General features: G+C 37.6%; 1 protein-coding gene across 1 annotated transcript in view; it reads left to right on the top strand.

Annotated features, from left to right (window-relative positions):
* Positions 1 to 14,897, top strand: part of EYS (eyes shut homolog) — a 944,860-nt gene that overhangs the window by 355,820 nt on the left and 574,143 nt on the right. Inside the window, exon 21 of the mRNA XM_075087034.1 lies at positions 2,164 to 2,285. Within this exon, the coding sequence (XP_074943135.1) occupies positions 2,164 to 2,285 (122 nt within the window). The remainder of the gene's footprint in view (positions 1 to 2,163; positions 2,286 to 14,897) is intronic.

The raw sequence follows: 14,897 nt of genomic DNA, 5'->3' as shown, positions 1-14,897 counted from the left end.
GTTTTTTTTTTTTTAATTTTTTAACAGATGGAGTCCATGGGTTGCAAGTGTATTTACTTGCATGGAATAGCCTTGCCTATGTAAAACATGGAAGGCAAAATGTTGCTTTCTTTTTTTGACTAGAATATGTAGTTAACTCATCAGTACATACTGAGGTCATCTTGAGTGTCCAGCCTGCTTTCATGCAATTATTTTTCTGTTGTTTTAGTTTTCTGTGTAAATAAGGTACTGACATTCAGTGTTTGTCAAAATGCCCTATCTTAATTCAGAAAGATACCCTTCAGTTTTATTCTCTGGCTTTTAAAGTGTAACTCAGCAGGTTCAGAATATCCATGGTACAGAAATCATGGGTGTGTCCCAAGCAAGCATAGCATCTGTGTTAGTCAACATGAGCACAAAACAAATGGGGAAAAATACAAATCACAAATATACTATGTACAAATTGATTGGCAGAAAAGTTGGTTTGACCAGCTACAGTAGAATATATATGCAAATAATTTAAAGTACTGGAAACAATGGAGGTGTTCCACACTATATGACACCTCAAGACAATCATACTGCCCTTAATTACTGACATTAGCTTCCTTTTTTATTTTGTTACCTTTGTTCCAATACGATACTCTAAGGTTTTAATTTAGCAGCAGGTGGTAAGAGTATCATCATAGAAGGGTCTGGGACAATTGCCCAATATGCATTTCCTTCAGAGTTCTGATGCTTAACTTACTATATTTTTTTAAACTGTATTAGGAAATGAAATAATTTCTCTTTACTGTTAATGTAGAAAGCTCATAGCCCCTATCTCTTCGAGACACAATTGTCCGTCTCTGTTTCCAAGGTATAGATTCAGTAAGAAAACAGCTAAAATGCAGCAATATGATTTGCAGGCTATAAACACCTGTAGGTGCCACAGTGCTGATGCATTACATATTTGATCATCATGCTGTGGCAGTTTATTTATGCACTCAGCCCCTAAAAAAATGCCTAAACCTTTTTTGCTGTCTGTTAATGGCTTCCAACTTACATGGATTTTAATAGGCTTTAAAATCCACCCTGAAGGCTGTTGCAATGTTTAGCAAGTAATGAAATAGTTCACATTAGTCATGCTTACCATTAAAGTGTTCCCTAAGTTTTGGTAGAAAGAAGCCTTGTTAGAAGCAAGCATGCTACAAAAGAATCAATTAAAGCTACTGCTGAATAGAAGTGTTTGCATTGTTGCCTCTTTCTAATTAATAATCAATTCAGCAGATGTTCACCTTTCTCCTTTTTTTTTTTTTTTTGTAGAACATAGGAAAAAGATGCTTTATGCTTCTCACTTCTGTGAGACTATGTCAAACAACCCATTGTATGCAGGTACCAGATAATTTTTCAACCTGGAGATAATACCGGAGTGTGGTTACAATTTGGTGTAATAGCTTTGCAGTGTGATGAAAAATGTCCTATAGAACATGTCAGTTTGAAGTGGATATACGCTTTGCTGAAGTTTAATCAGTCAGAAATTTTGCACTCAAAACACCTGAGAATTAGTTTATTTAATACTATCACCATCGAGCTAGAAGACTTGTATTTATGCTATCTGGATTACTACTTAATACAGCCTGTGTTCTATCTAATACACTGTATGGGACACAGTATTTCTCATGTCACGAGTTTTCTAGTACTGCTTAATTAAGATACCGATGCACAGTTTCATATTAAAGGTCTTAAGCAAGTTGGATAGCTATATAATCCTGAGAATTTTCATAATAAATTATTTTATGTAGAGTTTTGCTTGGACTGCATGCGGAATGGTACAACTCAGCTGTAAATACCTGTGTTTTACGCATAGCAGTATAATATCTAAGTGAAGTGGTTTTATAGAAGGCATAATTTATTAGAAAAACTTGGAGGAGGGAGGAAGAGGTAGTAAAGGATTTGGGGTACACAGGTTGGTTATACAAAAGGATAGTAAGTAGTGTTGCATTCTTACCGCGTATCCTCTTTTTTTTTTTTTTTTAAATAATATTAGTAGGTCAAACTATTCATACATTTATGAATTTTTCAAGTTTAGAAATGACAAAGCACATGTTAGAAGACAAAAAAATGCACAATCTCTAAAAATACCTGTTGTATTATATTAAAAATACAGAAAGTAAAAGATCATTTATTTTACTTAATACATTACAGAGATACCAATGCATTTGCTTGCCTGGATGGGAAGGAACGTTTTGTGAATATGAATCAAATGAATGTAATTCAGGGCCTTGTAAAAACAACGGCACCTGCACGGATCTTTTCAACAGCTATCGGTAAGTGTTGCATCTTCTCACTATATGATGATGTTCCAGGAAGGACAGACTTCAGACTTAGGCATCCAGTTACTCTTTCATTTCTCAGCTTGGGGAATGAAAGGTTATTACACAAAGATGAGCAAACACTTGTGTCGTGAATACACTACTTCACTGCACATTTATTTGAAGTCAGCGGATGTAATTAATTGTTGATGGAAATTAAAAAAAAAAAGCCTCAATTCAGAACACTTGAAGTAATCTAATCTGGAACTGTATTTTGTCAAAGAAAATATAGGATCTGTTTCTGTCATATATGCCCTGTAAGCAGAGGAGATACTTTAATAGTGAAAGTAGTAGGAGTGGACATAGTTGTACAGTCTTAGATGAAGAGATTATATCATTGCTGCCACCTTGTGGTTTACAATGACAACAAAATAGTAATTAACTAAAATTTACAGCCACCTTGGGAGAAAGCATGAGGATTTCTCACTATCTGTATTATTTTTAACTCAAACCCCAATCTTTACTTCATGCATGCATTTATGATTTAAAAATTATTTTGTTTCAGTATTGTGAAGATAAGGATTCCATAAACAATCTTCTGTTATTTGTAGGCAGGGTTCACCTGTGTTATGATGTCAGTACTAGAAGAGTCCTGTATCTGAATGTAAACTCTCAATAGATACGATAGAGCTGCATAAAAAAAAGTGTAATGACTGTACAGTCATCTTGTGCAGTGATTATATTCCTGGTAATACAGATAATAACCAGAAAGAAAACCTACTGCATACTGTTTATGTTACATTATGGCGATTTGAATTCCTACATGATATAATGGGTTGAATAGGCATATGTACAGTTTCACATTCTCAAGGACAATCCTGGGTGCCTGAATATTTTGCAGCTGTGTATCATTATTTGTCCTTATATTCTACCTATTTCTTCAGCCTCTGGAAGCATTATATATATCGCAGAACGTAATATTCTTCTCCTGATGTTATTCAAAGCTGGGTCAACTACATATGAACACGTCCAAGGACTCCCTGTTGTTTAATGAGGAAAAAAAATGCTCAAAAAGTACTTTTTCTGGATTTGGCAAATACTGAACTGTTAAATAAAATGTTTACAAGAAAAGTGGTTTGAACCATGAGCACCACACATATTTTTCCTCAGAGCTCTTTGTCCTAGTTGACATAACAGAGCAGGAAAATTAGATGTATCATTGAGTCATCATATACAAGGGTTGTGATAAGCCAAACAAAACCAACTTATTTAGAGATACCTGTAGTTGAAACTGGCAGTCTAAGACTTGGCAACTACAAGGAAAATGAGTCTAGACCAATGTTTTTGTTGTATAATCTAAATCAATTTCATTTCAATCATTAGAGTTGTCCTAATGAGAGTTGATACTCTCAGATGTTAAAAGACATTCTGATTTTTTTCACAATTACTCTTACTTAATATCAAAAAGCCTTGGTGTCTACTACCTCTTAACACTTCTCTCTTAAAAATTACAGCAACAAGACAAAGTGTTCATCTCAGGGTCGTTAAGCTGTGGCAGTGACTAGTATCTGATCTTGATGACATCCAGCCATATCTTTAAAATTAATGTAGTCTTTAAAACAGGATAACTGGATTCTAACAGACTAGTAGAAAAGGCCACTGGTATTCTTGAGCTGTGCCTAGGCATTGTTTTGCACAAGCACTAGCTGGTCTGGACAAAAGTCAGGCCAGGAAGTCCTTTGAGAATGCAGCAGTGATAGACAATGCAGTTTCCTTGCCTGTGGCCGTGTTCTGGAGGAGTTTGTTTTGCTAGTGTGAGTTTAGTTGCTGGTGCAACATTCAGAATTGTCTGAATTTCTCTGAATTTGGCCACACCACTGCTGGTACCTGATACCACTTCTAACTTAATGTAAAGGATGGATAACATAGCTTTCTTTTTTGCCTTTGCTAATACTCATTAATTTACTGTCTCTTAAGTATTTGCAGATCTGATCTGAAAACACCAGTTCTTGAAAAACTAGGTAATTTATTGTGCAACAAAATAAAAAATATATTTTTGTACAGGAAAAAAAAAGCCAGAAAAGAATATAATACAAAAGGAGAGATTTTTGTACCAATTTTCAAATCTATAATAATAATAATAATTCAAACAATAATTACTTACTGAAAACTTGTCTTTGAAGTTCATTTATTCATCTGGCGCTATTCACTTTTGAACCTTGATATGAAAACTTGCTGCCAAAACTGAACAATCAACAAGTGTGCCAGAACTGAATGCTTTTCTTTATAGCCTTCATCACAGGAAGATAAATGGCATGCTGTTGGGGAAAAAAAATGAAAAGCCTTCTCAGTTGCATATTTTTATTTTATAAAATCAAAATAAGAAGGATACTGAGTCAATAGTTAAGCCTGAATTGTTAAATATGAATAACTTGTTATGTAATTCCTGTTTCATTCGAGTTAATTTTTGTTCAGCTGATAAAGTAAGAAATTTCTTTTTCTTCCTTCTCACTTTTCAGTTTGGCACATGGTACAGCAAAGAAATGAATTTAGAATAGTTTAATGAATATATTTCCAGTACCCTGTGAACCTCACTCTTAATTCTCACGATAGCATAATCTCTCAAATTATGTCTCTGAACATTTATAGACAGGTGCATCTGTTATCAGCTGTATTCCCTATTTCTCCTCTATCCTATTGTATCATATCTCCTGATATTTCTGAGGTTTTGCCCTAATAACATCAAACCCTAATTAAAACCCTTGTGTCTCCTTTGCTGTTACCAGTTTGCAGGGAAACTTTAAGTGAAAATCTCTTCAGCTCTTCTTGCAAAATAACAGGCAACATAATTTTATGGATGAACTGGTGTTTCTAATGATGTAGAGTAGTTTGGAATTTGGCTGTAATCATTATGACATTAAAATTTGGAGAATTAACCAAGTGTCTTTCCAAAGTACTTGATTCTTTCTGTGTATCCACATTGAATCCCACATCCATGTTGGCGTGCTATTTGATATTTTGTCAGTATTCGTTGCTGAGGTTGTTATAAAGGATATAAGGATGGTGTGTTGTTGCTGCTTTTCTTTTTATAACATACCAATGGACTTCTCCATAATAAATAGGAAAATAGACTTTCCAAGTATATTTCCTTATGCCATCTATTGATCTTATATTCTTTATAACAGTTTTAGTGTTTGCTTTAGTAAAGTTATCCTTTGTCAGTGGTTGAATCCATCCACTGAGATACCATTTTATAATCTCTGCGCAAACTGTAGTGCAGTTCTGTTTTTATACCTGTAGTTTATCCTTTTTCTTCTTTGTTACTTTTTCTTTAACATTTTCCTTTTTAAAAAACTTAAAAAAATACAGAATAGTCATACATACAATATCTTGATTCGCTGATTGGGACACATGCTGACTGTGTTAGTCAGTCTAACGTGCCCGTCCTTATTACCAGAGCTCTACCCATGATCTCTACTCCCTATGACTTTACTCTAAAGTATAAATTCCTTTCATTGTAACTGCAGTAAAGATAAGTTTGCTGCAAATGAATATATAGATACATCTATCACTTAGGAAATTAGTGATCTCTGTGATGGGAATGTTTAAAAAGACTGACAAACTATGCACGTTCCAAACTTCAGAATGTCTCCTTACTGGGTTGCTGGTATTCATTAACATTACACATTGCCAGAGGTTAATTCTTAATCACTGTTAATCATTACCTTGCATGTGCAATGCCATTAGTCCTTACCTTTAGTAACTTCACAAACTAGTATTATTTTTATTCATGTATTTATTTATATTTGTCTATTTATAATTTATGTTCATATAATCATGCAATACTGTGGAACTGATGCTCTTTAGTTACTACTGCTGGCTGTGGCTGTTGATGGTTCTTAGTTGTGGAGGTCAAGGTAGTTGGTACCTAGAGTTCTTCTGTGAGGGATGCAGGAACCAGTCTTATGCTTCCTGCCTCCTCTCCAAAAGCAAAGTGTCATCTTCTCTCCCCTTGACATCTTACTACTGGAATCGGGACCTCTACTTGTTTAATTTATTTTTGCAGAGGCAGACGTATTTCCTGCCTGCTCATTCTTTAGTTTTTACTTCTGGCACATGTTCTCATACACCGTATTTGTGCAGCTATATCACAGGTCTCCATTTACTGCTTCACAGTTATGGATGTAGTGTTACAGTATTATTAATTGCTTATTAATTTTCTCCAGTTACATTATTTTAGTGTGCTTATGCTTGAAACAAATATTAGTTACAGTTACTTTAGCCTGCTTCCAAGCACCCTTTTTGGAGTGCAGTGGTCCTCTTTGGCTACATATCATACAGACCTGAGTTTTGTCTAATGTCATGACTGGGTCACGTAGGTACTTGGTAAAAAACTGTAGATGGATTTGTAATGGTATTTGTATGTCTCTGATTCTAGGAGCCGGCTTTTTCTTTTCAGAGGTGACTCCAGTGCTGAATCACCTCTCTCCCACTAACCTCTGTCAAGACAAAAGTTGTTAAATGCCAGTTTACCTTTAAATATGAGGCTTAAGTTCCTTAAGCACTTCTGAGAAATCATTGATAACGTGCAAAAATGTTGTCTGTATTAAAATGCTCTTCATTTAAACCATTTTGTTGTTGTCCTGTCCTGTAAGACGCCTTGGTTTTCCTGCATAACTTTAGACTCCAGTTGAAATAATGAGTTGTGTTTGTAGCTGAGGCTCTTTTGAGTAATTTCAGAACTCATCTCAAACTGTGCTAGCCTGCCTTAGCAATGCTTCTTCAATTAGTAAGGATGCCACAATCATCTTTCTTCATCTTTACTTAGTAATTTATGTCAGCTGACAGTTCGGGTAACCATACTGTCAACCAGAGTTAGAGTTACTCTGTCTCCATCCTGTTATTTTCTCAGTCCGTTCCCAAATACAACATCTTGCTCTGTAGCAACCCTCTTTGCTTCTTAGCATTTGAAGCCACATCTTCTTTTACAAACTAAAAACTAGTTTTTCGTTAGTGTAACTCTCATCTACCTGTGCTGAGTTCTTAAAAAAGGACTGGTCTTATGTTATCAGGTGTATTCAGTTATGCATGCCATGAACTTACAGTACTGGTACAGAAAAGCAGCATACTGTTTTGCTCTTCCCCCCTTCCCTACTCCTGCCCCGCCTTCTGGAGAGGATTTATTTGGAAAAGCAAAGTTGAAATCAGACTCTGCATTTTCTCAGAACTACGCAAGGATTGTTCTGTGCTAAGTTGTATAAGCAGGCGTTTCCTAAATCAGGGATGGGTGAATATCTGAAATATCCATATTTATGCAGTATATTTTTAGGATATGCCTATTTCTAAATGAATGGATTTTAAACTATAATGGAATTCAAAAGTAAATTGTGATATGATTATAATTTGAATGTTGAGTTCAGTTTGCTTTCTCTTTTTACTGGCACTCCTTTAAACTACTGCTGTACTCTTTTTTTACTTTTCCTCCCCCAGAAGCAGTAAATAGCTTTTCCCACAGATGGGCATCAGCTTGGCATTTAATGGTCCCAGATGCCAAACTCTGGAACATTTTTTTGCAAGCAGCATCTGGCTTCTTAGCTGGCATTTCTTCAGGGTTCTTTGGCCAGCTCTTCCTCTCTTGCTGCGGAGGTGCTTCCCAAGACATTTGTCTGTTGTGCTTCTGACTTACCTTTAGTTCTGTCTTGTAATTTTTTTTTCATCCTAGTACCAAGTTATGTATGCACCTCTTACTCAGAACCATCTTCAAAAGATTTATATGGACAGTCAGGAATGTCTAATGCCTAATTCATTACTAATGAATTAGGTAAAGAAATTTGTCAAAGCGCAAACAAGCGTTTCCTCCAAAGATAGCAAGTGTTTTATAGTTTCATCTCTGGTAATAAACTGCTAACAACTGGAAATGCATAGTTTGCTGCTTGTTATACTGCAGTGTGTGAAATGAGCTTTAAGGTTTTCGTTGCCTTAGGCAAGCAACAAAATACCACTGTGCCATCTCAGTAGCATCTTCTAAAAAGTCACTGACATTTTGTATCCCTTAGGGCATATTTTGGCCATTATTCAACAGTTTTCTGAAAGGACAGTGGCATTTTTATTCAAAATCCCAATGAAACATTAAATTTAAAACAACACACAAGAAGTACATGGAAAATACGTCCCTCACCCCCTCCAAACCAGCTCAGAAGCTTTTGTTTCCTGAACAGCAGAGTTGCTGCTTCTGTTATATTTAATCGTTAGGTGACATATTTGAAATAAATGTTTTATAATACCTTTCAGTTACAGACACCCAAAGAGACATGAAATGATCATTTGATGAACTCACAGGTTAAACAGAGGGAGTACAAAACAGTTTCTGAAGTAATGAGGTACCTGAGGGATAGCTTTGAGAGTGCGTGAAATGTAATATAAAAGTTATCTAAATTCATCATAGCTTAGGGCAGTTAAACACTTTCAGTGTAAATAATGTACAAATACATGAGCACATCTAACATAGACAGCTAACAGATGAAGCAATTTACACAGCAGTTTGTGGGTTCTGGCTTGAGATATGCTAGATTTTCTGGGAACTACTTCTGGGGTCAGCAGAGGACTGAACTCTGAGGAGCTTCAGGGTGCCTGATGCTCCTGGGAGGGGATAGCTACAAGAGTCTGTGACTTTTAGCAAGCTGTAGCAGTTTCCCACAAGCTTTGTTCTCAACTTCCCTTGATCAATGGGAGTTTGAGCTTTTTGTTTCCTGCTGACTCCTCATTAGGTATAGTCAAGCATCCTTTCAGCAAATGCTCTAAAGAGTGTATTTAACTACCAAGCCTAGAGCACAACCAACAGAGGGGGTAGTGTAGAAAGGGGCCAGAAACTGTGTTGAGGACACTATGTACTTAGGTAGTGAGGTGCTGCAGGGCACTGTCCCCGACTATCCACAGGAGCAACTACCTCAGCACATTAGAGACCTCAAACCAGACTGAGCTCCTCAGGGGGGATGTAGTTCTGCAGGCCTGGGGCTGCAGAGGTGTCTGGGGCTGCTTGCTGAGGCTGAGAGCAGAGTTGTTGCCTGCAGGAGGTACTTGAGTGCTGGAGGAGGATCTGTGCTGCCAAGTAAATGAGCGGCAGGAGGCAGTCAGCAGACTCCACAGCTTCAGAGATGATGAGAAGAACAACATATTCTCCAAGACCCTACAGATACAGGAACCTGAGCTCCTAACCACAGTGAAGGAGGATCAGGCAGAGTCTGTGCTTAGGAAGTTTGGAAATGGAGACTCCAGTGATGATGAAGGCTGGAAGCTTGTGACATCGACAGCAGGATGAGGGCTCCTGTCCTGCCTGCAACTACAGAGTAAGTTCAGTGGCCTGGTAGCAGAAGAGGGACCAGAAGCTCTGTCCAGTGAAGTATCCGAGTCAGCTGAAACTGAGCCGTGAGGCAGTGCCAGGAAGAAAGGGTGAGTGATTGTACTGGGAGACTCCCTGCTGCAGGATCCTGATAGGATGTATCATGTGAGTCCTGAGGGAGCTGGCTGATGTCATGGTAAGGCCGCTCTTTGTTATCTTTAAAAGATCATGGTGACTGGGAGAGACTGCTGAGGATTAGGGAATGGAATGGAAAAAGGCAGAAAAAGGAAGGACAGAAATGGAAAGTGTCACTGCTATCTTCAAGAAAGGAAAGAAGGAGCATCCGGGAAACTGTGGACCAGTCAGTCTCACCCTGATCCCTGGAGAGGTGATGGAGCAAATAATACTTGAAACTGTTTCCACACAGGTGATGGAAAAGAAGGTGATTGGGAGCATGGATTTACAAAGGAGAAGCATGCCTGATGAGAGCATTCAATGAGATGACTGGCTTGACAGAAAATGGGAGAGCTGTCGGAGTTTATCTTGACTTTAGCAAGACTTCAGACACTATCTACTATAATATTCTCATAGACAAAACTTGTTGAATTTCCAGACCCAAAGACCAGCTGGTGGTCGGTCAGTGATGGTGTACCCTTGAGGTCATTTGGGAAGTCCAACAGCATCCTGGGGTGCATCAGGAGAACATCAGCAGCAGGTTGAGGGAGGTGGTCCTTCCCCTCTACTCGGTATTTGTAAGATACATCTGGAGTGCCGTGTCTTCTGGGCTCCCCAGTATGAGACAGGCACGGATAAACTAGAGACAGTCCAGTAAAAGGCCACTAAGGTGATCCAGGGGCTGGAACACTTCCATAGGAGTGAAACGCAGGAAGAGCTGGGACTGTTTAGACTGGAGAGGAGAAGACTTAGCAGGATCAGCGTGTGCATTATTGGTGGGGTGAGGGGGACAGGGAGAGGGCAGAGGTAAAGAAGACAGAGTCAGACTCTTCTCAGCAGTGCCTGTCAAAGGACAATAGGCAACAGACACAAACTGAAGTACAGGAAAGTTCATTTAAATGTAGGAAGAATCTTTTTTATTGTTAGGGTGTGTGAACACTGGAATGGGTTGCCAAGAAAGGTGCAGTGTCCATCCTTGGAGACAGTCAAAATGTAATTGGACAAGGTCCTGAGTGGCCTGCTGTAGTTGACCCTGCTGTGAGCAGGGGGGTTGAACTGGACAATCTCCAGAGGTCCCTTCCAACCTCAGAGATTTTGTGCATTTCTATTTCTTTCTGAAGTCATCCAGATTTTTGGTCTGTTTATATGCATAGATCCCTCCAGGTTTGGGCATAAGTAGGTGATTTTGATAGTAAAATTGGGCAAAAGTATACATAAACACCAGTTACTCTGCATTTCAAATCTCTTAAATGCCATCTACTCCTATGCTTAATGTATGTGAAATATGTGCAATTTTATATTTGCATTTTTTCAGTTCTGGTACGTGTTCCGGGATTTGACATTTTCAAATAGCAAGTTTCATATATGCCCATAAATTAAGATGTTTATCATACATGTGATTACTATAGTCAGGAATAATAAAAGTAGTGGACTACATACATAAAAATGGTGTTAATTCAACAATTTCTGGTCGTAAGATTTGCATGGAAACATTTAAAACACAAACATGAAGGAAAGGGCTGAAGAAGAAAGCAAGCTAGAACTGTGCTTCCGTTGCGTTTCATTTCTCCTCTGGTGGCTGAAGTGAGAATGCAGAAAAAACCTGTGCATGTAAACTTCCCTTTCATTTTCCTCCTGCAGATGATGAGATGGGGTGGGATGGAAATGCCAGTTCCTGTTAGCGTAGGTTGGCATAATTTTTAACAGATTTGGAGAAGAAATACTGGGTCGTACTGGTTCTTACCTCTGCACTGACAGGGTGTGGAGAACAGGTAGACTGAGTACCCTTTCCCTTTTGAGGAAGAGCCTTAGGGCAAATTCTTAGAGCACACTGAGGTACCTCTCGTCTTTCCTCAGACCTAAGCTCCTTGACTTCAAGGTCACTGCTGAAGAGAAAATGGACTGAAAGGTGGATACATGTAATTGTAAGGACACTAGGAGTGAGGGCCAAAGGAGAAATCTGTCAGTCATCTGCAACGACCAATTTTAAAACTCTACAAGCACACCCTGAGCAGCCTGAAGTTTGTATGCACAGGTGAATTCACTACTCTGGTGCATGTAAAAGAACTGATATGCATCTAAAGATGAAGATTAAAAATAGTAGGAGTCAGATAGTTTGCAGAGGTGGAAGAATTGACTCTGCAGGAGTTTGCCAAAACTAGGTTAGAAAACCACATGGAGTTCCTTTTTAAAAAAGGAACTGTTCAAAAAATTAATTCAGAATTTGCTCAACAGCATTGAGGTGAAGGAAGCAGAGGTTTGGAAAAACAATTTGGACCATCTCAGAATATTCCTGTTGTTCAGGTTTGAAGATAATATGGTGGTACGTTAGGAGGCAGGTTAGAAGGCAGAGCTAAAGTGCTAGATGAGAGCGGATAAAGCATAAGGAGAAGTGCAAGAGAGATAGAAAGCTGGGTGAGATTTGGTCTAATAAATAAAAAAAACAGAACAAAAATATGCCCTGTTGCCTTCAATGCAAATGACAACAGATAGCATTGTTCCCTTTGATTACTTTTTAAAAATGTATTTATTTTGCCATAACTTATTTATGGTTACCTTAAAGTGAGTATGTAACTTTTAATACTTGGCGTTTTTCTGCCTGACAGACCTTTGATGGAAGTCATCCCCCATCATGTTATATAGCAATGATATTAAAATTGAAATTCAGTGGCTTGTCTTGTGAGGCTACAGTTCTGGGCAGTAACAAAAATGCTGCCACCACTAAGTATTCTTTGGTGGAGGGGAGAGTGAGAATTAAAACTAGAATGGATAGAAATAAGGTAGGCAATGAACAGAAGAATGGCTGAAAAGGTTTTCAAGACAGACTTCACTACCTCATTATTTCTAATCCAAATCTGTTCTAATGCTTCTGTTGCAGATAATTCATAATAGACTCACTTCTGCTTCTTCTTTTGCCCTTCATTTAACAGTTCCCTAAAAGCACATTCACTTTTTTAATTCAGGAAACCTTACTAAAATAGGAAGTTTAAACAAACTAACAAAAAATGGTGCTGACACTTTAAAAATGGCTCATTAGAAATGAACAGGAAAACCATCTGTCATTGTTAGCTACAGATTAGATATTTCATGCATCGGCAGTGTCTGTACATGCACAAAGGAACAAAATTTAGAAAGGATTATGGGCATTGCTGCTGACATTATATCCTGTTGAACCATGGAGAATGGGTAATAAACAGTTCCACATAAAAGGACAGGATGTACATCCCATTTTCTCTTTACTATAAAATCTGTATTTTTTTTTTAGATTTGAAAGGTCATTAGTAAAACCTACATGTTGCACTTGTTAAAACAGAACCAATTTCATCGGTTTTGTAGGTTTTGTTCCTTTTACCTACCTTCTTATAGCAATTCTAAAGTGGCTAAGAGTAAAAGTTTTTGTAAATGAATTGTCAGTTTTAATGCCAACGTGTTACCTGTGTTTATTTTGTACTGAAATAACTTCCCAGCCAAAACAAAAGCAAGGTTTCATCTTCAACTATGAGGCATTTTCTTCTGAAGCAGAGAAAGATTTTTGGAGAATAGCAGTCACAATTTCCGTACTACTAACAGTGTACAAGACTATTTGGCAGACAGCATTTTCTCTGTTTTGGGAGATAAGGAGGAGAAAATGGAGCCTGACTATATATTTAGTTGTAGTGTAGGTGAATACATTTTAGTTCTGTCAAGCAGTTCAGTAGTGAAATACTATCTAACCCAGACAGCATTGATTTTCATCAGTGGTGCTCAGATACTTTAGATGAGTAGATTATATTACTGTCGTTAGGTCACTGGGGTGATGAAGATAACATATATGAAAAAGAATTCTGCAAGACTATTAACAGAATAGAATAAAATCTAGCATATGTGAAACTGGCAGTTTATGGCCTATAGCTGATGGAATTAAAAAGAGAGTCCTGTTTTGTTTTGTTTTTCCACTTAAGAAGTGATAAATTAACATAAAACTTTAATATTATTTTAAAGGTGGTGCTGGCAACTACAAAATTAGTTTTGGAGAATTGTATGTTCAGAAAATACATGTTTGAAAACTCATGAATTACTCAGCTAAAGTGGTTGCATCTTTGAAATGATTACTTATATATGATAGTACAATATGTACAATGTGGTCGCTCTTCCAAATCTAGGTTAAAGACCTGCCAGCTGGAGGCTGAATGTTTTACATGCACTGTTGTCTTGGCAGGATCCTTGCAAATGCCAGCAGATGCAAGTGCTGCAGAAACAGGAGGACCCCTCTGATAAAACTGCAGCTGGGGCATTTGCTCAGCATCAGACGTGTAGATGTGGTGCATAGGGCCATGGCTTAGTGGTGGACTTGGCACATTTACAGTTCAACTTGATGGTTGGGTCTTTTCCAACCTAAATGATTCCATGAAATATAGTACATGTACAAATTATGTGAAATGGTTTTAGTATGAGTAAACTGTACACAATACATAAATAGAAAATTGACATTGTCTTCCCCACCACTAGTTTCTATGGGTAACCAAATTTTGGTTAATAGTCTTTTTGGGTTTGCCTGGGATTTAAACTGTTCTGTTCTGTTAGATCAATAGAAGTCTTATAGGAAAGTTTATTTAGGCTGCAGTTACAGACAGTACAGTATTAGAGGTCCTCTACAAAGCAGTTCTCGCTCTTCAGCAATAGCAAGCAGACTAATGCCAATCTGTAATTATCATATTTGCTTCCACCAAATGCCAGTTTGGATTTGTGGAAGAAAAAAAAAATCTATCACAGTTATAATAGGAAGCCTTTGTCTTTGAAGGTCACAGGTAGAGAAAAGAGAGCACAGATGTAAAAGTCACACCTCTCTATGAGCAGCCGCAAGTATTATTATGTATATTTCTTAGGCCTTTTCATTCCCTGTCTGGAAGGGGCAGTCATAAAATTTTCATAGGTTTGCTCTATTGAAATAACTCAGTGAGACAGCCATAGTAGAAAGTTGGATTGTATATATTACAGTAGATATCAAAGGTAGATAAAGATATAAGTGACTCTTGGAGACCAATTGAAAATAATTTTTGTTGTTCGCTTTTGTAGCTTTATATCAGAACAATAGTGTTTTTAAGGACAAAGCTATTTTTGAAATGCTGGTCACC

The sequence above is a fragment of the Phalacrocorax aristotelis genome, chromosome 3 (assembly GCF_949628215.1).
Source record: "Phalacrocorax aristotelis chromosome 3, bGulAri2.1, whole genome shotgun sequence".
NCBI lineage: Eukaryota > Metazoa > Chordata > Aves > Suliformes > Phalacrocoracidae > Phalacrocorax > Phalacrocorax aristotelis.
Note: the sequence above shows the minus strand (reverse complement) of the source record. Positions and strands in the feature narration are given on the sequence as shown.